This window comes from Varroa jacobsoni, unplaced genomic scaffold, assembly GCF_002532875.2.
Source record: "Varroa jacobsoni isolate VJ856 unplaced genomic scaffold, vjacob_1.0 scaffold_330, whole genome shotgun sequence".
NCBI lineage: Eukaryota > Metazoa > Arthropoda > Arachnida > Mesostigmata > Varroidae > Varroa > Varroa jacobsoni.
Genome location: NW_019213232.1, coordinates 485,791 through 511,596, shown reverse-complemented (window position 1 = coordinate 511,596; position 25,806 = coordinate 485,791). Strand labels below are relative to the sequence as shown.

The 25,806-nt window shown below is 40.4% G+C and overlaps 2 protein-coding genes across 3 annotated transcripts; one reads left to right on the top strand and one right to left on the bottom strand.

Annotated features, from left to right (window-relative positions):
* Window positions 1–978: 978 nt before the first annotated feature.
* LOC111259423 (uncharacterized) lies at window positions 979–22,086 on the bottom strand. The gene is made up of 18 exons (XM_022831425.2): window positions 19,282–22,086; window positions 15,254–15,700; window positions 14,760–14,892; window positions 11,839–11,874; window positions 10,803–10,988; window positions 10,345–10,487; window positions 9,966–10,251; window positions 9,464–9,762; window positions 8,798–9,116; window positions 7,365–7,722; window positions 6,947–7,196; window positions 6,385–6,636; window positions 5,546–5,617; window positions 4,972–5,198; window positions 4,407–4,786; window positions 3,011–4,137; window positions 2,462–2,742; window positions 979–2,229 (listed from the first exon to the last, which is right to left on the bottom strand). The coding sequence occupies exons 2-18, from the start codon at window positions 15,505–15,507 to the stop codon at window positions 1,856–1,858; spliced, it is 4,977 nt and encodes a 1,658-aa protein (XP_022687160.1). The 5' UTR covers window positions 15,508–15,700; window positions 19,282–22,086; the 3' UTR covers window positions 979–1,855.
* An 826-nt stretch (window positions 22,087–22,912) lies between these two features.
* On the top strand, window positions 22,913–24,979 carry LOC111259429 (MICOS complex subunit Mic10). Of its 2 annotated transcripts, none has more exons than XM_022831437.2 (3): window positions 22,913–23,073; window positions 24,090–24,282; window positions 24,814–24,979. In XM_022831437.2, the coding sequence occupies exons 2-3, from the start codon at window positions 24,123–24,125 to the stop codon at window positions 24,900–24,902; spliced, it is 249 nt and encodes an 82-aa protein (XP_022687172.1). In that variant the 5' UTR covers window positions 22,913–23,073; window positions 24,090–24,122; the 3' UTR covers window positions 24,903–24,979. The 2 variants fall into 2 exon arrangements, with proteins under 2 accessions (XP_022687172.1, XP_022687173.1); XM_022831438.2 differs by lacking the exon at window positions 22,913–23,073 and adding an exon at window positions 23,087–23,232.
* Window positions 24,980–25,806: the final 827 nt, after the last annotated feature.

The window sequence follows — 25,806 nt, the reverse complement described above, 5'->3', positions numbered from 1 at the left end:
TTCTTTGCATACTATTTTTTGTTCAGCTTAACACGCGTGCACTGCTTTTCTGCAACTAATAAGTTTTTATTGCATTTTCATTATTAGTCTTAGCATTCATTAAACTCAAGAACAACTAGCAATTTGAAATAAATGCAAACAGAATTTTTTTCGGCAGCCGAAACGCATTTTTGAGTTTCGGGATGATCTAAGGACAAAAGCCACATGAAGTCATACCAGCTGTTTAAGATTCTCATTAAATTGGTGATGAAAAATTCTTTCATTTGACAATTCCGCTATCCACTCTAAAGAGAGAATAAACTGATCATAATGGCATTGCTAACCTGCCCTTATAACTGGCGTCTATCGGTCAAATTGATCGATCAAATTACGAATGCTTTTGTTGCCTGTAGATATTGACCTTTAATTTACTCTATAGTAGATGGTAGGTCCTTTGCGTTGATTACGGGAGGCTACTTTAGAGATCCGAAAGCCAAATATTCATAATCATGATTTCTTTTTCCCTATGAATAAAAAGGGATCAAACTTCAGTATCCCGCATGCCAGATGAAGATACTGATCAGTAAACAAACAAGGATATGACATCTGAGGCATCCCAACGATAGACCAGCGTAGTTCAAATATGCGAACATGGTTCACGGACACGAATAATGAATCGAGAAATTATGGTTACAGTAGAAAAAATTTGCGCGTGATAAGCCGACTTTTTCATTGACTATTGTTATTGCTTGTTGCTTTCTACTCACGGTTGGAGCACGCACAACAGAAAACATGCACGGGTAAGCACTAACATTTTTCTAAATATGGATAAACTAAAAGCACTACTTTCATATAAACATTCGATAAATGTACGGATCGTAAAGACGACAGGAGTTTTAATATTCATGCTTCTAGTCTCGTGTAATTCTGTACGTTTTGTAATAGATAAAAACCAAATCATTGTTACTATCTGCAATCATTATTAATGAAAATACAGCCTTTTGGACATTTCAGGTATTTATTTTTCGAATTTAATAATGATCATCTTCCTCTTTATTAACTTGCAGCATTAGTTATTGTATTTATAACTTCTATTGTATTTTTTATTTTAATTAAACACTTTAGTTCGGTCACCCATCCATATTACCAAGTAAACGCGAAATAAGTTTTATGGTTCATACAAGACCCAAAGATGTTTTGCAGTACTACGCAAATAATAACCATTCTTATTTCAGTATTTGATATTCAATCAAGACATCTATGAATGTGAACTTGATCACTATATAAAAAAACAATCCACATTATATTTATATGTACAATATCGTTTCCGTTCTTTCGGCTGCTGCTGTTGCTACATCGATATCTTCTGGTATAGAGTTGCTGTGAGTTCTCTTTTATAATTGTGCATTATTATAAGCTTCCGACAGCAATTCTAGCTCGCTTGGAGTTCGCCTGCATTATCTTCATTCGTTGACCTTCTATATGTGACTCAAATGCACAATTACTGGTGCGTTTGCTTCACTTTACGTCCTCACATGTTCTTCTTTCCTTTCACCCCAGTCACTCGCTACGCCGGGATTCTTCGACGTGCCGTGCCAAAATTTAAGAGCTCGGACTTGTGAGCAAGAGCGGACAGCGCGCCAAGCGAATTCTTCGCGCTATAAACATACGGAGATGTATTATTATTATTATTATTATTAATATTATTATTACTATTATTATTATTTTAGTGTAGGTTGCCTCTTGTCGCAGCCACGTTCCGTCTGATGTTTTTCTTTTTTCAAGCTTACCTGACCTGACCCGACCGCCTGATGAATCAAGTCAACACACAGACACGCATAAATGCAATCATACATAAAGTATACGGTAAAGATAATTATTTCGGCTTTTTACTCTTCTTAGCTTTCTTGTGCTTGTGTTTCTTATGCTTGCGATGCTTCCGTCGACGGCGCTCTTCCTCTTCGGAATCTTCTTCCGATGAACTCGAACTCGACTGTGAACTTTCTCTGTCTTCTCGATCCCTATCCGAATCTCTCTTTTTCGAACTGGCAGAGGATAAAGGCTCTTTCTTCTCGTCCTTACTCTCACGGGACTTAGTCCTGTCAGGCGATTTACGATCACCGGTCGTTGGTTCCAACTCCAGATCATAGTCGGGCTCGAACGCCAGATCAAGATCGCCTCCTGCAGCAAATCGGGACTGAGTCTCGTCTACTTTAGCCGAAGATGATGCGTTATCTTCAGCTGTGGTTCCTGTATCAAACAGTTCAGCTCAATTATTTTAAATGTACTTTAATAATTGTTGGATTGGGTTCATTAAAAGGTCGCTGAGTCAACCATTTTTGTTAGAACAGGACGTTTGATGTTTGCAGTGATACACCAATGCACGCTTAGATTAATATAGCGACAGTTGAATAGTGGTTCGCGGCCTGCACAGAGTCACTTTACAGAAATAAAGTTTATACGAGTAAGCGCGCACACCTACCAGGAGGGGTCGGCTCTCGCCTACGGTCTGTCCTGGACCCTTGCCCCTGCTTTTTGTCAGACTCTGCGTCCGAGGCTTGGGAAGGTGTGCGAGCCTTTTTCTTGTCGGTATCCTTCGACCTTTCCTCATCCTCCGATTCACTTCGGCCTCGTTTGCGATTCTTGCTGTCGCGATCGTCTTTTCTACTTTCTTTCGGCCCACGGGTCTCCTCCTTTCGTCTACGAAGCTCACGCTCTATTTGTTCACGTTTACGACGTTCACGTTCAATTTCGGCGTCAAGTCTACCACAGTCAATAAAACCAGTTTTCTGTTAGTGGCACTGTTAATCATAAACAAAACTTGCTCGCTTTTTAATGAGATCCAGAAGTCGAAAGCAACAGTTTATAATACGCAGTTCCACATTAACCGCACCACCTTCATCTATTTTAACTATTACGTACTTCGGTATATTTACTCTAGGAGGTTTATAATCCTTCCATTCCTTGTTCTTCTTGCCTTTCGTTTTCCTCCTTCTCCTTCTCATTCCTGCGTACCTCACTCCTGACTCACCTCCTTTGCCGCTCAAGTTCGCGCTCGAGTTCCTCTCTTTTTCTGCGTTCTTCACGAAGCTGTTCCTCTCGTTCGCGAAGTCGGGCTCTCTCACGCTCGCGTCGCTCCCTCGACCTGCTTCGCTCGCGCCTTTCGCGTTCTCTTTCACGTTCCCTTTCCCGTTGGAATTCACGATCACGTTCGCGCATTAACTCACGTTCCCGTTGAATCTCTCGTTCGCGTTCGCGTTCCCTTTGCAGTTCGCGCTCCCTGTCGACGCGCTCGCGTTCGACGCGAGTGAGTTCCCTTTCGCGCGACCGACTTCGCCGGTTTCGATTCTCAGGACTTCGTCGTTTGCGGTCGTCGCGTCTTCGGTCGTCCCTCTCACGCCGGCCAGCTGCGCCTGCAGAGGCGCTTGTTTTGGTTTCCCCGGTGTCTTGCCTCCTGCCACCGACCGCTTCCGCAGGTCCCGTGTCTTCCTTGTCTGCTGCGCCTTTCTTCTTCACAACCCGTTCAGACTTAAGAGTCTCTCGTACAGGCGATGGAGACGGTGCAAGAATTGGCTTTCGTTTCGGTTTGTCGTTCTGGATCGTAATTTGGATCTCGCTAGCGGGCTCCTTGCGATCGTCTTTACCGTGGCCGTGGCTGTGACCACGACCATCAGCGCCACGCTGAATGGCATCTTTCGGGTCCTTAAGCTGCTCACCGAGGCGACTTTTAATCGATTTGAGTGAAATAACCTTGCTTGAGAGTTGAGTAGTGCTGGGTGGCGGCTGGATGCGCGGCGGCTTTGAAATAAGAGCCACCTCCGCTTTGTGGATAACTTCCGAGGTAATTTTCGGCTTGATCGATTCCGCTTTGGAATAAGTCGCCGCCACAGGACTGGCCTCACGTTCGCTGGAACTCGACCGTTCCCACTTGGACTTGGCCACAACCGGCTGTTCAGGTGACTTGCCGCGAACTGGAGAGAAGGCTGACATCCGGGTATCTTGGTCATGCTCTGGCGCAGGACTTCGGCTTCGACCGCTACGACCACTTCGTATGCTACGAATACTTCGGGGAGTACGCCCATGAGGGGATTTTTCTTTAGTCTGACTTGTACTACGCGATTCACCATCAGGACTTCTACTCGGACGCAGGTCACCAGCCTAAGACAATAAAAATAAAGTGGATACAAAAAAAACGTTAATAGATCGCCACTTAACGTAATCTTGTTATTCAATCATTTGCACTAGCAAAAAGCTGTTCAGCGCAACAACCAAATTCTCATGAAGGAATCTAAATAATTCAAATACCAATCAAGCTTCAAAAAATCTTATGCAGTGCATTTATGGGATACAGAAAGCTTTCATAATTCCGTTACACCTGTCAAGTTATTCATTTTCATCTGTGATCGGTTCACAGATGTGATTCTTACCTGTGATGACGGGCCGTCATCGTGCTCATTTCCTTCCCCAGGTCGCCCACCAGTTTCCTCAATGATTACATCCTCGATCTTCGCCACGACCGGCACGCTCCCCTCACGGTCTTCACGATGTCGATCCTCTCTCTCCCTGTCATCATCGCGGTCCTCGTCCTTTTCAGGTTGAGTCGTGTCCGCCTCTTGAACGTCCTTGCTATTCTTTCGCTTCTTTTTCTTTTTCTTGCTACTGCTACTGCTACTGCTTCGGTCAGTCTTGTCGGCCCGGCTAGACGACTCTTTATTTCCATGACTTCTATCACTTCGTTCATCATCGTCAAGCTTCTTCTTCTTCTTCTTTTTCTTTTCAATGACCGCTTCCGTTGGGGAAGATTTGCCTAGAGAACAACAGGGTAAAGGAGAACAACTTAATTTAGCTACAGGTCGATCTTTAGATATTAGCCTGTAGTTATTCTAATCTTCAGCATACAGCATCACTAGATCTTATCCTATAAAAAGAAGGGCATATCACATTTTTCGACTAAATATGTGATCAATCGTATGAATCAAACACAACTTGTACCTTTGGATGACTTTTTATCATCAAGACGTGGTGGAGATAAAGGCGATCTTGACCTCGGGGGCTGCTGCGGCTGTAGTCTCGGTCGAGGGCCTCTACCAGCGTCTCGATCATTTCTATCTACTGGCCGATCGTTTCTTTCCCTCTCGAGGGGCGAACGTGGGGTTCGCGATCGTCTTCTGCCTCCTCCGCGAGGACTTACGGATCTCTCTAAGGACCGATCGCGGTATCTGCTCATTTCCCATGCCCACAGAGATGCATAGCATTAGATACTTACTGATATGAAACTAGCATACTTATATCTATCCAAAACTTACTTTTTCCACATGCACACTCGAGGTAAACCGCAATTATGCGTCGTAATTGAAGAAAAGCACTTTTTTGTTAACAGATATTGGAGTCTCTTTCGTTTCTACGGACAAATACGTCCACTCACAAGCACAATCGTTCAGGCTTACAGGGCTACGTAGATGTCAAAATTATACAACCCGCATAATGCGAGCTTTCATTAACTCTTTGCATGCAAAAGCGTTCTCCGTGCATCAAGCAAAAAGCAAGAAGCGTGCATTTAGCTAACCTCAACGAGGCAGGCGAGTCGAACTCCCTATCGAGGGGAGACCTCCGCCTTGGCGACCGCGCGGGCGTGAACCTGTGAAGCATTAAACACCTCGTAAATACTACTTCAGCACAATCGCTCACGCATGTTTATTGTCACTCAGTCACTCACTGACACAAAGAAGTGTCTGCACCACTGGTGATTAACAAAAAGCAGCAACACTGGTGCATCAGCCATTAGTGTGGCTCTGTGTCCCACACATACACACGCTGGGGAAGAACTCTGGAACTCGTTGTTTTTCAAATTGAGAACTTACAACCTGAGATAACTTCCGAATATGTGCGGTTCGGGAGTCATGGACTTTTGCATGATTCCGCGCAGGCTGTAGCTTTTTGTTATGTTTGCCACTGGCGTCAGCAGCTTCGATATTTTTTTCCTAATAACAACAGTAATGAGCAACATAAAAGCTTAGCAGCATTGTAGCGTCCGCAGATGGCCTAATCACCACCACCACCATTAAGCAGTGGAATGCTCGAAAATCGATACGTTGCGCCCCCGTAGCATGCTAAACAATGAACGAACACGCAACCATTGTACACCCATTCAGTTCACTCTTGGAACAAAAATTAGAGTTTCAACAAATAGAATTTCATTTATCGTGGGATCTATACTGATCATGTCTAATAATTGGCTTGAAAGAACAACAGTTAGTTTGCACGTTAAACCATTGGCAATCTTCAATCAGTACGTTTTATAAAAGAATTAAGTTACATGGAAAAATTAGAAGCAAATGTTTTACGGCAGCCCGCGTTTTTCTGTTCTCTACCTATAGATTTAAACGTATCTATAGAGCCGCATACCTTCTGGAGCCGAGTTGGAGCGGATGCGTATGATACTCAGGAGAGCGGGACAGCGGTCTTGAGTAGCGCTCCCTCGACCCTGATCGGTAGCGCCCTCCGACACCGTATGGAGGCGAGCGACTCGCAGATCGTCGACCTCTAAGTGGCGACCGTATAGGTGAACGTAGTCTGCCGCGTGAAGTCGAACGGCTACGTCGGCCTCGCAGTGATCCGCCTCTAGGTGAAAACGATCGACTACGGCTACGAGAAAACCTAATCATAATTTAAACATCGAACGTGAATTATTCATCCTATATTGCACCAGACAAAAGGTCACCACAAGACCGCGGTATGCTTAACTTTTGTTGTTATTTGTTTTATAGTACACAAAATCATTGCTTTTAAGGAATGTTGCATCCTGCATGTAAAATGAAATTTTAATGGTACCACAACTAATAATAACGAGGAAATCTACTCGCTAACAAATAATTCTATTTTTACAGACGGCATATCACTCAAGCGCCAACTCATTACGAAGATTGATCAATGCGTAACTGTCTCAGTATACGGAATAGCTTGGTACCTTCGCCGTCGATGGAGATGATGTCCTGGATGACCCGGATGGTCTCTGGCGCCAAGGGGAGAAGGGGACCGCCGTCTGCGCCCGCTACGCATCTCGCTTAGCTTACGTTCAAATTCTTCAAGAGCTTCACGTTCCGGTTGATTAGCTGGGACTCCCATGGCGGCCAAGGGCGCTCCAGGAATAGGCAGCATGCCCAGCGGTGGGAAAGGCGGGAGCAGACCAGGTGGCATTAGAGGGGGTGGTCCCAAACCTATAATGCGCAGCAAGCAAATGGTTAACCATGACTCTTTAATTAAACAAACCAAACAACCATAAACTATTTCCAAAATAAATCATTTGAACTAAATTAATCTTATGTCAAATTCCAAAGCCTATTTATGATTAACACCAGCGAGCAGATAAATCTGATCGCACATACCTGGCGGGGGTGGTTGATTATTGGCTGAAGCGGAAGAAGTTCCTGGAGGCGGCGGTGGTCCGGGAGGTGGTGGAGGTCCAGGAGGGAATCCTGGCGGAGGAAGACTAAATCCGGGCGGGGGAAAGGGCATCGGTGGGGGGTTGAGTGGATGAAAAGAAGCTCCGGCTCCACCGCCGCCACCTCCACCGCCGTTTGATCCATCGGCGCCGGAAGAACCCCCGGTGCCCGGGGCTGGCGGGACCTGTTGGTCGCCTGCATGATCGGGCGGCCCTTGCTCAGCGTGTCGAGGGGGTGCGCCTCTCCGGGGCGAGAAGTCTCGATATCCACGTCCTCCTCGAAATCTAGGAGGCGACCAATCCTGCCGAGGAATCGTCCTATTACTCCTTTGCGCAAGACAAACTGTTCCTCACACATTTACAGGTATCTTATGTGCAATAGCTATTACTCCTAAGACAGTAAGCAATGTCCTCACATTCCTACTCGAGAGCATGCGATACCAGCAATAGTACTGACACAGCCGGCAATGATTACATACGAATTCGCTGATAATTGTACAGATAATTATACCTTTGCTATATTGTCGACAGATACATCAATACAGCATTTTTAAATCGACAAACCAAACTTTTTTACGAAGTTCTTTCGAAGTAAATGAGCAAAAAATTAATCTCCTGGTTCAGTACGATACACGTATTCCAGTTATAGTGATTGATAAACGGAGCTGTGGGCCGGCGCCGAAGCCGCTGGGAAAACAAGACAAAGTATAGCGAATGCTTTCCTTCGTTAAAATAGGAACTGACGCAGAAAAATTCACAATCTGACGAGGCTACATCCCAGTGAGAACGAAAGCAGGAGACTTCTAAAAATGCCTTTTGCAATGGCCAAATTGATGCAACGTCCGGACACAAAACAAACTCTATAGCCACATTGTCGATCAGTTTATCTGCATTATTTTTTCCCCATTCTCTTATCTGTTTCATCCAGTTTACTCTTCAAAAATCATAGAAATTGTGAGCACTATTATAATAATATTTAGATCACTTGAAAGCACTCAAAGCTATTTTGTTAATTCTAGAGACATCGCATGAACCTGTGATATCTTAAAATAATTAAGAATATGACTACTCCGGTAATCAAAAAAAAACACAAAGTAGTGCTAGCCAACTCACATTAATATTTTCCATCATCCTCTCCACCTGTGATTGTGTCCTACACTTACACTAAAAAAAATGTTTACCAATCAACAAAAATATTGCCAATCTCTAAAGCAGGATACTCGGTTCAACTAAACACATTCAATCTACGGTTTTCTCTATTTGCCAGGCAAAACCAAAAAATGTAAGCAAAACGAGACGTCTGTTTTTTTTTGAAAAATACGCCCATAAGAAGAAGTCTAAAGCGCTGATAATTTACGACGCCGTCATAATACTTACGAAGCGTCGGCGTGCGTTATCCCGATTATCATACATTCGATTATCATACTCTCTTGGCGGTTCTCGGGATCCTGATCTCTGCCAGCGGGCTTGCTGCCATCGGTCATCCCTTTCACGGTATCCACTTCCGGCTACACTTGCACCGTCTCCACGACCATCAACGGAAGGTACTCCCATTATTTTATCCCTGTCGCGAAACTCGCCTGCTCGATCCCTTTCACGGGACTCCCGATATTCACGATCTCGAATGTCTCTATCATCGCCTGGACCGTTTTCTTTATTTTCGGATCCGTCGCCTGGACCATCACGCCGCAGTCCCCTGAAAATGGTCAATCTGTCCTACTTAGCCTATTGCTTCACAAAAATTGTTTAAGCAGATTTACATTAAAAAGTTAGCATTTTTATTGATGCTTGATACATTAGGCCTAACTTTTTCTAATGCGGAAATTTGTCTCTATATAGAGATTTTTATATAATTTCGAATATCTAGTAAAGCAAGTGGCGTTGTGAGCCAGGCTCAAGTACAATGAATTGGTACTTCAAGAAATTGGGAAAAAATTAGGCCAAAATAAGGTGTGAAGTACAAGGGGTGTCATTTGAAGATCCAGTATTTATATATATATTTAGTAGATAATATATATCCGGGATATATATATTATCACCTACCCAGGGGTACTCAAAAGTGGAGGTCTTCTAATCTCTGTAGAGACCGACCCTCGTCCAGAGAGATTTTCATCTCCTCGTCGATCATGTCGAGGCTCCGGGCGACTTGTTTCTTCTTTCAAATCCGGATGCGGTAGGAGAGGCTGCTTCACAACAGATTGAGCCTCTTCCGCTGGCTCATTCATCTTGCTTATTGGCTGTCCCGTACTATTGTTGTTGCCGCTGCTGCTGCTAGTGCTAGCCCCTGGTAGACTTATCTGGGGATCCTTACGCTTCTGGACGTCACCTTTGAGTCGCGCCACCTATTTATATGACAATATAACGCAGTATATGCAGTATAGTGCAGATAATATTTTCTGATTCAAGCAACGAGTTTTACTAATAAGCTCTCAGTACCAAGAATCCTACACAATAGCTGCAAATATAAAGTTAACCTTACAAACGACAGTATTTAGTATAAAGGGAGATATGGATCAACTGTATCGAATACTAAATATGGTCGAACCTTGTTACGCAAAAACCGGTTGGGTATAAGCTTATCGGGCGTCTGATCTAACTCGTGACAGACGGGACATTCGTGATGGTCGGAATCGAGAAGCGCTTGGCGAACACACTCATCGCAGAAACAACTGCCGCAGCACGGAATAAGCACCGCGTCGCAGAGCAAGTCCTGGCATATCGAACACTGCAGTTCCTCAGGGATAGCTGGTTTGTCCTCGATACCTGATGGCTTGTCTTCAAGATCAGGAACAAACGGTGGCTTCTCTATCTTTCGTTCCTGGTATGCTTGACTGAAATACACATATAAAAAATAATTAAAGAGGAGTAGACTTAACCCAAGGGCCTGAAGAAAATTGCTGATATCTAACACTAGGCGAACTTACGCATCCAAGAGTGGTATGACAAGTTCTCCATTGCTAGACAACATGACGCCTTTATGTGTAGGATCATCAACGGTGACCATGAAACTTCGGGGAATGCCCGTACTTCGTTTTACTTCCACGCGAGGGTTGCCTTTGTCAACCGGCTGAAATAAGCATTTAATTATTTTGGATTAGAAAAACTAATTCGACCTTGATGTTTGATTTCATACCCTGCTTAAGAAATATTAACGAAGCAGTGGGTAGGGATGCAGTTCATATAGAACTTTTAGCTCTTTGACATCGTATACACAGATCGCTTGTATGTTAGAAGTTCCCGATAGTAAATGAAATCGATAGGTTTAGGATCGCCTCCACTAACTTAAATGTTGGAAAGCTATCTACTTATGAGGGTGTATACAGATCCATTCACAGTCAGACTCTTGTAAGAAAATTTACAGATTTATCTAACCAATACTAACCGCATTGGGGCACTTCTGTATCCAATGTCCTGGTTTTTGACACTTTTGACATACGTAAGTAGCTGGCGGTAGTCCGAAGTATGGTCGTTTCACAAAACGTGATGAGTCGTATTCACTTGAAGACTGTGATATAACCGCCTTAATTTTGTCTTCTTCGGAAGTTGACGACGCGGCGAGATCGATAACCTATAGCATCAATACATGGTCGTAGCCAAAAAAATACAGGCACACATTACGAACACATTATTTAGTTCCTAGTGGTTGCTGTGTTGATGAAACGTTGTTAGTCGGAACATGTTAGTATATTTATGACTGACTAAAGTACTCAAGTATTTAAACAACTGGACGCATAATTAATTAACTTAACAACCTATTTTATTATAGGCGATCAAAAATAACAAAAAAGCAGTTGTTTTTGATCACCCAACATCAATGGGAAATCAAAGTTCTGAATATATTATCTAACATTACTGTCGACGGTCCATACAATTACTGCTCGGCTGGGAACAACGATTCTTTTATCATTTGCTCCTCTTCGAAATACACAATAAAATACACAGTACATCTCACTTACTGTAAAGGCAACACTTAATTTGAGGCCTAAACAACTGGAAATAACATATCTATTAAAAGTAGTTTATTCCTCTAATGAAGCTCAAATCGTTCCAAATGATGACGACTTCAGCAGTTTCTCAAGGATAAATCTCATGGTAACGCATAGAAAAGGCAGTGGACTTACGAGAACGATTAGATAATTATCGTAAAACCTCGATAAATAAACTCACAGGTGACACAAATAGCTTGAGTGGTAATAAGTTAATTGTGAAAGGAAGCGCCATCCTGGGAGTAAAAATAAATATAATATAAACAGATCTATAAAGTTACAAGAAAAGAAAAAGTTGAAATCAACAAACTAACAAAGATCGCTAAAACCGGCATTTGGACAAACTCAAACACATCACACAAAAAATGGGATAGAACGAGAAGCTAGCCAATTAACCAAGAATTAATCACTGAAAAATCGAACGGAACAAACCTTGTAATTATCGGCGGCGCCGCCGCGTGAATCAGCCTATAAACAACGAACGAGAAAAAAATCATACTTAGTCGGCCCGGATCCCCGATAAAAATTAGAGAAAAATTGAGCTTATTATACGTCCACTGTACCCCTTCCCTTCTCCGCAATGTTTCAATTTTTTTTTCAAGAGAGCACACACGCTTTTAGTTTCATATACGCATCCACACAAGCACACCGCCGGCAGTATTGCGACACAGTAATTAGAGCACGAAAACGAATCAAACAGTAAAGACGACCACAGCTAAAGTCACTCTGAGAATGATAATCTATGAAAAAAATTCTCATCACACAGTGGAAGATTCATCAAAAAACAACTGACTACGCGCAAAAACTAACAGTGCCGTCTGTTTTGATCAGATTTTTAATAAGCAGACCAGCAGGCTATTTACGCAGACAAAAAATCGTCTAGGATTAAATGTAACATAAAAAACTGATACATTTGTCGAAATTAATAATAATGCATCAATCCTCACAGAGTGTTTTCGCTGAAATCAACCATCGGCATGTTAGATAAGCTGTATCGGCTATAGCATTATTCTACTTGTACGTGTCGAAATCTCCATCCATTCAATTTTGCGCAATACAAATACCAGGACGCCTATCCTAGGCGATCCCTATTCTATTTTCTGTTTCCAATGAAACGTAAAAGTAGCGATAAACAACCAACATCTGACGGTTTTGCTACTGTTTGCTTCTGCTGCTGGTTGACTTGAGCGACAATAATTAAGTAAGATTTTTTCTTCGTTTGTGATACTGCGGCGAGGACATACACAAAACTCAGGTTTTTAGAATTTTTAAATCGATCAGTGAAAGTGTTTATTTTTCCAAAATTCAAGATCTCATTAAGGTATATGATGTGTTGACAGTCTCCGTTCAGTCAACGGTACCACTTTTGTTGTCTGGCTTCTGCGCATTCACTATTATTTTGCGCGCAAACTGCCCGCTCTGGTCTGATGATGACCAGGGACGTCGGGGGTCCACTCTACAACTTGTGAATTCCCATTTCACCCATCTGCTTGCTCTGACGAAGTCTTTCAAGTGTTTTTTTCTCTTGAATCTATTCACCTCATTTTGTGTCTCATTGACACCTTGAACAACTGAACTCTAAGTTAAGTCACCCTTACTCACTTTAATATGTAGAACAATGAGCATCCCACTAATTCTGACCGGTGAAATATATCAAGCAAATTCAGATCAGCCTCATACTATTTGTATCGGCCAGGAATTAAATCAGGCTGATAATTTAGATATTTAAATTCGGCTTGATAACGTTTAACATCTATATAGACGTTCACAAACGTCAGGAATGAGGCAATTGCAATGCGTTATTTATAGAGATGACCTTCGTTGCGATTCAATTTCTTGATATACCGAATCTCATACGATATGTTAATCTTGCCTCCTTGACAACAAAGTAAACAGCCCATTCTAGTCCTTTGTATACATAAATTAATCAACAGGTTACAGTTATTTCTTTAGATAGTTTGCTAGCTAGACTGTATTCAACAACGGCTGAAAAAACTGTCATGGTCAAAACAGTTTTTCTACATGTTTTTTGTTCTAATTTACAATGTAAAAAAATAGTAAAAAAAAGAGCGACAGTGCGAAGATATAGCAGATGAAATGAAAGAGTAACTTCACGTTATTATAACTTAAATATCTGTATACATTATATTCTGGTGTACAGGGCCACAACTGCGCTTATATATGTATATATGATGGTAGTGCCGTTCTCTCTATAATTATTACTAGTGTATTTAGTCATTCTATATTATGTATTTCATTGTAATATATATATATGTATATATAATATATATCTATGTATTTATATATCATATGTCATATCGACTAAAGTCATGTCATGTTTCTACCGGGATCTTGTTACTTCAAATGATTTTACCTTATGCATCTGTTCATCTCAGTTTTAGAGTTGACGTCACAACGATAAATACACAAAAGGGTAGTGACTCCAACGCTGTTAAATTTCCATTAAGTTATAGATAGCCTGCCAGAGAGCTCATATTCTATGATACTTGCTCATACTAATAGTAGCTTGGCAGCAACGTGCACAAATTCGATACGTGAAATTCTATAACAGTTCAGACGCAGTGCATTTTCAATGTCTGAAATTACTAAAACGCAGATTGAAATACTGAAAAAAATACACCCGTAATATTGTTACTATTACTACCGACAGAAGTCAAGGTAATGGCATAGTTGCTTTCTGGCCTAAAAACTATTAAACATTATTACTTCTGGCACTGCAATCCCGAAAGCACTTCTTAAGGTACGTTCGCCAGTAATGTGAACTCTCCCTGGGCCACCTTATGCATCTGTATTCATTTCTGTGACTTCAACCAGAACTAGTTCAAAGGTGTGCCCCTGAAAGCTGTAGTCATATTTTGGCCTAACATTAGTTATAGTTTATGATATAGTCACCCCCTTTTTTTAAAAACAATATCAACTCCGCGCATGTGCTATGACCTCTACTACTCGTCAAAAATTGTGTTCTACTAGGTCAATGTGGCTATATCAACATTACTTTTTTAATCGTATTATGTCGCCTGTATGCTTGTGTTCTTTCACCCATCCAAACACAATAGCCAACCCAGTGAAAGTAATAAACGACATACAAAAATATATCTCGCAATGATACGTTTTGTAAATGCTATTATTGCAATTATTGTTTTCTCAATGAGTCAATGGATGAATCAATCAACTGAACTCGAGCACCGATCGCAACGGTTTAGAGGTTGCAAGTGCTTTTGCCGAGCGACAGAGGAGTGTTAAGAGAAGGTTCGTTGCCACAAAGTTCGTGTGCCAGTTGGTTGTCAGGTGCATCGTGCATCCTGACAGCGTTGGCGTCATCATAGTCATCCTGTCATTGTGGGGCCCCTCTTTGAGCCCCAGCCGTTGTCTCCTAGAAGGTCCCCTTCCTCGTTCGCAATACATACGCTGCTAGCGGCCACCTCAGCTTCCAGAAGCGCATCCGTGTCCGACGTCTCGCGGCGCCTGATAACAAGAATGGAAGACACATTAAAAATCTGCCGCGAAGGGTGGTAATTATGCAATGTTTGGCATCTTCAGCGTACAGTAATGTAACAGAGCTGTACGATTTATACAAAATTATCGACATCCACATCGTTGTAGATGCAGCGTGAACAATAGATGAGTGCAATTAGAGCTTCGTGACAGCCACACAATAATTGATGAAGCATTAATTGTCAGTTCCTCCAGAACGTATTTAATGTTGTACGCTTGTTTTTAAATTTTTTACCTTCGACTTAAGTATATGTGAGACCGCTGAAATAACACATTAACTTGTAACCATAATTAGCTTGTGCTTTTGCCCTATTGCAACAATTGTACGCACCAGTTCTTTTTGTTGGCGCCCACGATGGGTATGCGGGAGACGAGCACTGAGGTGTTTTTAGCAACCAGGGTGTCATCACTGTCGTAGACTTCTTTCGTTTGAGCGTTGGTAATCTGCAGCTCATAATCGGCGTTCTTGCCAATCTTCTTTTGCTGAATGATATTTTTCTTCAGCTCTCCAATAGAGATATGAAGTCCATCAAACGTTACCGTGTCGAATTCTTTCGACGACTTGAACTTGTAGTGTACCGACATGGCGCTCGCCTGTGATGGATCGGCGCCGTCGGTACACGGGACACGCCTATGAACACCTGCTCACCGACTGATTCGACGTCTCGTCGCACACCCACCGGCAGTGATGAAGAATCCAGGCGTCCACTGTAAAATCCACGTCGATCCAACACCTAACCAATGAACAGTCCTACCTGGAGGCTTCACACAAAAAACACTGAAAGCAGAAAAGAGAAGGAGAATTTAATGGTTAAGAATGGTTGGACAGAGCAGACTGACTATTGTGGAAAGCGATTAATTCTATTTTGGCATAGTTGCAGATTAAATCAGAAAACCCTTCAAATATTGAACTTCAACCAATAAATTCAAAGGGTAGTCGTTTCTTACTTATAAAAAATTGACCCGAGGTTAATTCACTGCAACTTTCTACGTGTATTTTATATGTTCGGGCTTAGTTGCGACAGTATGCCAAATAGCAGTAACGAATCTTTCTCTCTCTAGCAAAAACAATAGGTCGTTAACCAGTTAAGGTAAAGTTGCTATCTTCAACGTAACTTATTTATCATTTCAAGTAAGAGCAATTTGTTTTCTGCAATTGCGGTTAAGCATAATTTAAACAGCACCTGCGTCAGATGAAACTGCCGATAAGGCCACCTTATATTGGTGGCATTTTTTTAAATTTTATATGTAACTGCGTGAATACGCTTTGTATTTTATTTCACATAACATTTACGAACAACAACTTCAACTAAAGTATATCAAAAAGGATGTAAAGAAGCAGCGGCTAAAGCAGTAAATATTAGTTCTAAATTATGAAAGCACCTACAAGTGATGATCTACAAACAGCCAATCAAGCTGTAGAAAAAATCGGAGAGTATGATTTTGGGTGTCAAACAAAATACTCAACTGCCGCCCAATGATAACATTAATAATATAGTAGTGACAACAAAGAAACGGAATTCTCCCGTATTATACCCCAATAGTAATTAAAAGCTACGCATGATACTGTTTACTCGTATGCTTATCTATGTGACACTGTCATCCCTTAATTGTAGAAAAGGAACATTTGATATGCGCCAGTACACACCCACACATTTAATAGTAATTCAATTTATTCAGCTGTACCCCTATAAAATATGCTCAAATACACAAGGTGTTATGTATATATTGAGAATTTAATGATTAGTGTAAAACTGTACGTGAACAAAAACAGATGCTTTAAATGTTTTGCATGTGCTAACGGCCATGATGATTACGGCTTCAACGTGAAACCTAAACCATTATTTGGTTATCGTCGATGTCATATATAATATGCTGTTATTCCATTCACAAATAACTTTTCAATAGTAACCTGGCATTAAACGATAACAGTAGGCATAAACTCGTCGAAGTATCGATCAAATATGCTATGTACAAAAAATTTCAACGGAATTAAGTTTGGATATTATAACAAGTCCTGCATTCAAAAAATACAGAGGCTTATAATGGTCAAAAAGTACAGAAATGTGCGAAAAGGTGTAAAGTCTTTAAAAAAAAAAGACCGTTGGAGCTTATCTGGACAACCTAGTGTGCTTTTGATATGTCAAGACATACCCTTTATTATCATATCAAAAACCTAGGTGTATCAATGGTATTTTTAGCCTCCTTTAAGCCCTTGAAATACATTAAAAATTTCTTTTTCTTTTTTAAAAATTGCCGGTTTTACTCATGAAAATATTTTTGGACTTTTTTCAGAAACTGCATGAAAACCGGCAATAATGTCCGTTTCGGACAAAAAGAAGCGTTTGGTTATTATAGCGTTTCGCTTATTGAGAAAGAAAAAAACTAGATTTTTGCTGATATTTGCTCCGACAACAGCGCATAGTTGATGAGTTCGTTATTTTGTCCTAGAAAGAACTGGTTTTCGCCTAGTATCAGGAGTTGCTGATGGCCGCATGCCCGTCATAACATACAGCCCGCCAAAGTTTACCCTAGTTTAAAAGCAACACCCTATATATTTACATGCATAATTTGCAACAAGTGTCAATAGTAGGTTTTATTGCATTGCATCCTTCAATCTGAATTTGGTTATTACTAAATAAAATATTATATAAAATACCATCACGGATAAATCCAATATTGGCAAGCAAACAAGCATCTCCCAAAAAATAGTTCAATCAAAATATTTTGTCTATGGTGGTCTATCAAAAATAACTCTGAGATGTTTTTTTTATATTGCGAACTATTTTTCACGATACCGTTATGTCTCAACACATGTTTTAACCAATTCCAATCGTTCAGCCCATTGAGTCAACTAATTCAGTGAATTCAAAGAACTTGCTTTGTTGAACTTCGTTTACAGCTTGGAACAAACACCGTGGAGCAAGTACAAAAAAGAGCTAACACGTTAACATATGCCCACTGCTATAAATGGTTTCTGAATGAAGCGCTAAATAAGAGATTTCGTAGACTGGGTTCATTGCAGAGCTATCTTCAGACTAGATGATCGATTAAGCACTAATAAAATGTAGTGAAGTCAACTTTTACATTCAAACAAGTGCTAAATGCCTTCCGCACTTCTGATTAGCACCACTTCACTTTCTAATAGCCATGAACAATGGTGTCCGAGTCAAGTAAAATATGACAGATATATTTCTTCCTCTTCTATGTAGACTTCTTGCATATAGATAAAGCAGTGTACATCGTTGAAGGTTACATATAATCTCTTGCAGTGCGTCATGACAGAAGGTCTGAATGAGCTTCTAGAGAATCTTTGCGGCCGAGCCGGACCATAAAGGTGCAATTCGAGTGAAAAACCTTTAGAACTAAGAAGCGCATATATGAGTATTGGTCACGACAGGCAATAAATATGATTATATTACCGGTTACATGACCAAAAAAGAGAAAAACGCTTTTATATATAGCAATTCACGACATCATAAATTAACAGATAACCCAACGTGATTACAATGTACTAAATAGCTCAGTGTGTTTAAGTTGAGACACTAATTTCCTCATACAATTCAAAACATGATTAAAAAGCAACTAGTCAAATCAATCATCTTCGACCTCGACATGGTGTGACTTCACTTTCCAAAAATCAAACTCGCATTTTCGTCAATTCTATTAGTATCACCCGAACCATCGAGTCAATTAGAAAAAATGAAGCCGTTTCACTTACGTGAGAGCCAAACCTACTGTACATAAGAATGAATAACAATAACTACATTACGAACTGTAGGAAATTCATCTTAGGTCGCCGCCTCGTCCACGTAGAGTCGACGCAGGCGATATTCAAGAGCTTAGTTCTGTTTATCTATGTTATATCGAGTAAATTGACTAACTCGTAAGCGAACGAAAAAGAATACGATTTTACCAATGTTTTCTTTTTATTAGCACCATCGTTTGATTATCAGTGTTGTTATTGTTGTTTATTCTATGGCTTCTTCTGTATCCCTTCCCTATCCGTAAAGCCCTTGCGGGAAACCTTATTTCAATGATTCGTATAATACAAGCACGTACATGCAGATAACACACAGACGACGCCAAGAAAAACAGCCACAACAGTAATAAGATCAACAGCTTAGGCAAATATGTTACTACCACAAGATCCATACCAGCCAGAGAACCAGGTTCTTTCCAGTTGATCTACGTGGCCAGAATCACGAGACGTTGCGGTCATCTACTCCTATATCAGCTAGTGTATACCCTATTAACTAACGTTACAGAATGCCTGAACAACGTTCCGCTTTGCACGTCCCTGCGCAACTATCACTAACCACGAATACTAATGATGGATAATTGATGCGGAATACATACGTATTTCGAAATTCAATTCCTGCAATTCCACTTTGCACTTTTTCCCATCAAACCTGTCCAACACGTTCTGTTCCGTAACTCTCCCGTTTTCAGCCCTTAATGCAGTTTATGTTTGTTCTACTTGTCTCTGGCTGTTTTCGTTACTATTGTCCTCTATACGATTTTTGTGAAAGCAGCGATTTCAACAGGTTAAACGCACTTAAATCGCTCTCTCACCTTCTTCCGCTTCGAAACAGTTCAGAGTCGACGAACGCTGAACTTAGTGAGTTCGGTGCTGCCCGTTATTTATCTTTACTATATTATCGCTGTTGCCAGAGAAACGATATTAACAACGACAAAAACCACGAATTGAGTTAATGATGAAAATTTTGATGAGTATCACCACTTAACACAAGAAGCACGTTTACGAATTTATTTTGTAGATAATTGTCAATAAGGAGATACGAAATGTAGCACAATAAGGGATGGCGCATCGCTTCATCGAACTGTTGTCGTCGTTGCTGCTGGGATTAATTATGGCTGAACGTATCTACACTTCCTTTTTATTTTTTTTATTTTCCTTTTGGGTCACAATTTTTATTGACTTTTCGTCCCTATAATTTCATAATATTACCAACGCTAATAATGTTGATTTCTTTTCCGCTCCGGCACAGTAAAATCGTCAGACTGTTCATGTTACTGCTGAAGTACGTATCAATTAGGCAAACAGCCAGTTAGTATAGTAGTGCGCCCGTCCGCAGTTGGCTTTAACAATTGTTAATTATCAACACCCGGTGGCTGTAAGTGTGTGGTAGGTTTACGTTGACAGGAAGCAGTTACTTGTGCTTGCCAACCCTTGGCGACGAATTGTAGTCGTAAGAGCGTAGCAGTTTCAAGTAGGCGGATATAGGTTGCTAAGACAACGGCACAAGCAGAGGGGTCCTCCTGGCTTACCCTCGCTCAGTGGCTGTGGCAGCACCAATCTCAGAAACAATAATGGCAGCAGCACTTATCAACGAGAAAATATTGAATGGCGGTGAACGGACGAGGACTCGAGACCTCTTAACACTTGCGTAGCTGCTGCACCAGCACGGCGACACTGGGGAATTGCGGCAGCCGGCGTTGGTAACAACCCAAGCCACACACAATGCACACAGTCCCAGTCAACGACCAGTTTACCAGGCGACAGAAAGTCGCCACTCGCACTTATTCGCCGAGACACGCAGCAGAGGTGGCCTAAGCCAGCCTGCCAATCGACTAGTTGACGATGTAAGCGGCTGCTATCGCTGTAAGCGTACTAAGAATTGTCAGCCCGTACCCGAAGTGCCACAGGACAACAGAGCAGCCGGTTCAGCAAGCCAAAACGGTCGTTACTTATGGCGGTGGCAGCACGAGCGCCGTGTCACAGTGCTTTAGCTATAGCAAGTAATAGGCTACCCGGAACAAAACACCGGTGATCAAGCAAACAGGAATGAGAGGTGGCTGCTGAGCGGCGGCGGAGATGGTGGAGGAAGCCGCGCATTAGCAGACGATATGAGTAAAATAGTAGTATCAAAATGGCACCGTGATGCATTCGTCCGCGCGCCTCAATAGGCTACACTAGCAAATATTTTGTTGGTTGTCCGCCATGATGGCGGTGGTAAAGCAATAGAGCTCAAGATATTACATTAGGGAGACTCAGTTTGACCAAATAAGGATGAGGCCTGTGATAATTTAAGTTAGAGCTGCGCTTGGTTGGCGAACATGACATTTCGGTCATAAAATTCTTCATACTATTTGTCTTTAAGGAACAGTTGGCATTGGGGATGGCAATGCTTCGATGACCTTGAGAAAAAATTGCTAATATTGAAGGTCTGCAAAGAGACAAGTTGATAGAAGACACCGTCGACGAATAATTTAGAAAAAAAAAGCAAATATGTTTTAGGCGATTTCTTATCGAGAATATATTAAATGAACTTTACATTTTTAGTTAGCAGATATTTGCATCAAAAGATGCGAGAATAAGTGAATTAAAGAATACACTTCGTAAAACTAAGCATCGTCTCTGAACTTACAAACGAAGCACAATAAACTGCCTCAATATTTAAATACTGTATTTTTCGTATACTGGTTCAAAACGTTTCTGATTTTTGTTTACGTTATATACTCTTAAACAATGTTCTGATACTATGTATTTATTTATAATAACAATATAATGCATTTTTTTTATAATGTTTTAATCCTATATATTGACTTCGTACTAACTTGACTCACAGATCAAATTTTCAATTAAGTTAATTTTGATTGGTTGAACTTACACAAGAAAAAATTTTGTTTATAATTTTTATCTTCGTGAAAGTACTTCGTGAAATTAAAGGTTATTATGAACGATATCACATTTATAATTCTATTGTAACTTCTTATGTCTAGACACGAGAATAACAAAAACCAAAAGGTCTCTTCATTAACGGTATCGGCACTGAGATTTTAAGACGTTTATACTATAGCGACGGTCATGATTAACAGTATAATCATACAAATAGCTAACTAAGATAACAAAGAACGTTGGTTGAACGTTCAGCCCTATGCCTATGGCGTGTTGCACCAACCGAAAACGATTCGGTTTTTTTAAAATATGAAATTGACACAGTCAAATTGACATAAAGTCATGTTGAGAATATCGAAATGATATTCCTTGTTAGTAAATGCAGCCATTGTATTCGTCAGATTTGTATTTACGTGGGCCTTGACCTTGCGGATAAGAAGAGTGATTAGATGAGCAAATAATATGTTAAACAGGCATAAAGGTAAATAAAGGCAGAACAAATTGGGTTCAATTTCTAGCATTAGTCTTTTTCCCCGGAAAATGTCACTAATATATATATATATATATATATAAGGTACAACATTCAAATCGTTGCGAGCTGTTACTCGTAACGGACATGCATTTCACACGGAAGTACCTCTTCTTGAAATTACAAACTTCCATTTTCGTCTGAAATCGAAAGTCCATGACAATAGCAGTTTTCATGTACTTTTGTAAAATCCGAGAAAAATCTCTATGCTAACCTAAAAACACTCGAAAGTTAATCAGAATCAATTTTTTATGCAGAAGATAACAGTCATTTCATTCAGAGAACCTCAAATGCCAACTGGGCGATTCGGATAAGTTCCAACCAAAAGTCTTTTTGCACCTCAGTTTAGACTTTTGGACCGTTTTAAGCTCCTGTATTTTTTTTAACTTTTGGCCAGTTAAAGTAATAAACTAAACGGTTACAAATAATTAGCTTATATAAGTGATTGCGAAATTACATTTACGTCTATAAAATCCAGTGAAGTGTTGGAATTTTTTAGCGAGATTGCCGGCCGCTAAAAAATTTAGATGTAAACGCCTTTTATATTGCTGCGTTTAGTATGCAACTACACGCTATCACTGCATTATCACACAAACATTGTTATTGTATCTACGACTGTTTAAAATATCCCGCGAACTGTGGCGAGTTTATTTAAACATGGGCAGTTTTTCCTTTTTTCTTCCCCTTTGTATAAGTAACGCGTATGCTAGAATGAGATAGCTTATTAAAATGCTTCACATCATAAATTGGTAAATGCACCTATTGTGGAAAATCGATTATAATTATTGCTTCATTGGTATTTAAAATGTAAACATGCTTTTCCGAGCTCTGTGAATGGAACATCAGCAGTTCCGTTGATTTCGTCCGGTGACCCTTCTCTAAGTTGCAGCATAAAAAATCTGGGAGAGATTGTGTGAAACGACTATCTTCTTTCGCGCAAATCGTGCCGTATTGAGACTCTGCTCATCAACTTGAATTGGTAATACCTATATGGAGAAAATAAAGCTAAATAGTGGGCTCATCACGAAGTTGTTTAAACGAGATCAGATTGCTTTCTTCGAAGACATCAGCATTCAGGCTTTCTATGGTGACTTGAGTAGTGGCAGAATGTTCCAAAGACAAATCTGCTCATATTCAGGTGATAAAACGTTACCCATCGTATGTTAAATGCATAAATGTGTTGATTCAATTAGAGAGTTCAATGCACAATTGCCCAGAATACAGTTTTGTTCCAATTATATTGACTGAATGAATATTTCGAGTTTTTTTTAACAGAGTGAAACAACAAGGACTCCGAAGGGCCTCGATTCTAGACATCGCTGCACGTTGTGCTTTATGACGAGCCATACAGTTGATGGGGAAACCATAAGTTTGTCCATAAATCATCAAAAAATAATTACTTGATTCCATTTTTAATCGAATATTCGGATGGTTTTCTTGGCTGGATAGCTGTTTTTGACATTCATTAGTGAGATATAATACTTGAATAATTCAATACGCAAAGCTCTCCTCGAGACAACGTTTTTTTAAGTTTAGAATTAATGCGATGTGCATCCCTCCTGTTGTACTTACATAACACCAGCGTTAGTGACGAATTTATGCCAAATATTCGTTTTTGATTTTGCTCATTAATAGAGCATGGTCAGAGTCTATGGGATCGTTCGTTTAAATTTTGATGTATTCTAGTAACTAATAAACGTTCTGTGAATCTGTTATGATGAAAACGGTCGTTTTACTCATTTACGTGAACGTAATTATTTGAATAGCCGCATAATTCGTGATCGGCATTTGCATAAATAAATGACAATTATTGCTTTTATTAAATGGTGCAAAACTATTCGCATTCATTAAGTTTCTAATTAATTTCAAAACATTATTGAATATATATATGAAAAAGGTATATAGGCCGTAAAGGAGAAGATATATATCGTAATTTTTGACATTTGTTCTTTACAAATATATAAAAATATAATTTGGCCGCTCTATTTATTTAAGAATTAAGACCGTTCAGCGCGAGCCGAATACAACATGGTCGCATCAGAGGACGCAATAGGGGAAAAATGGGATCGCTGCATTACAGATACCATTGTCAAAATGGGCGCCGGCCTCGGTCTGGGTGCAGTAGCTTCTTTTATTCTGTTTAGACGTCGAGCGTGGCCCGCGATCTTCGGCACCGGAGCGGGTTTTGGTGAGTTTATACGAATAACCTTTATAGTAATGCCGTCATATATATGGTTGGCTTGTCACATGCATTGTCACGTGATTGGGAACTGTTTAAAAATAGCCGTGTTTTTAGTGGACATTAACCTACACTTAAACGTACAATTATACTGTTGTGTACATTTCGTTTAAACTTGTTAGATTTGGTTTTAAAGTTTTAACTTTGAACGTGAAAAAAACTGAAAAACTGCAACCAAGTTAGTTGTAATTGCAATCTCATGTAGTTTAGATAACACATCAGGCTACTTATTTAGTCTTTGCGCATAGTATGCTAATTTGTTTAGGTAAAGTAAACAACGCTAACAAAATTACTGGGCCCAAAACCCTTGCAAACTTATGGTAATGATCAAATATTGCTTAGACACCAACGTAACCCGTAGTTATGAGGTATGTTGTACTGCAGTTCGGATTGAGTTGCTTAGTAGCGTTGTGACTGGATTCCATAGGTTTCCACGTGAGTAATATAGCCGTGTCACTACCTACGACCATTCTATTTCAGGTATGGGCTACAACAACTGCCACCATGACTTCAAGGCGCCCGTAGTTCTACGAGCCTTCCAGATCAAAGAGAAGGCCGAAAAAAAGTAGAGCGTAAAATATTAGCGAAACATTTTTATAAAGATTCGAAATGATTAGAAATAAAAGTTCCGTGTTGAGAAAACTTATTACGTGTGTGCGCTTTTTAAAACAGATTATCACTCTCAAGCTGCAGAAGCTACAATACAAGTGCGACAGATCGTAATGCCACTCGGAACGGCGCATGTATATTGTTACCGGCAGGAAACGTACGGGTCAGGATTAACATAATGTTTATTATATGAATAAATTATCCACGAGGTGTTACCGTGTAAATGATTACAGTTTATATTTGAATTGGGAATTTTATAAGGGCGAGCTGTAGACAGAGGTCATTGTATTAAATTTGGTAGATAAAGTTGCCACAAGTTGCTGATTGGCTAATCTAGACCTTAATATGCTTGCAATTACGCCAAAAGAAAGATTAAATTAAAAACAGAGATCTAATTCAGCGACTTTAGATCTTAACGAAAAAACACTACAGGATTTTATATCGATTGCGAGTGGCATCTATCACTACTCTTACTGAACCCATAACTTTCAAAACGCGGGGGGGGGGGGGGGCAACAGTGAAGTTTAAGAGAGATCGGACACAGATTTAGTGAGCATAATCTGGACGGATTAAGCGCAGCCTACCGGGAGAAGCCCACATTGCTTCAGGATCTTACGAAGCATGTTAATTTGCAACCAGTTTTTACATAGATCTGTAATCGTCAATGCAAACTAAACTTTCCACCACCTGTCTTTTCCCTAAAATGCTACTTACATTCTCTTTGCGATCAACGACAGCGCTCCGAGTAATCAAAACGAAAGTCCAAGGAACGCACCCGAACACACCCATCGTTGCGAATATCAAAGTGAGGCAATGTATGTGCTTTCAGTCCACAGTGTTGGCTAAAGCGTGCTTAAAATGCTT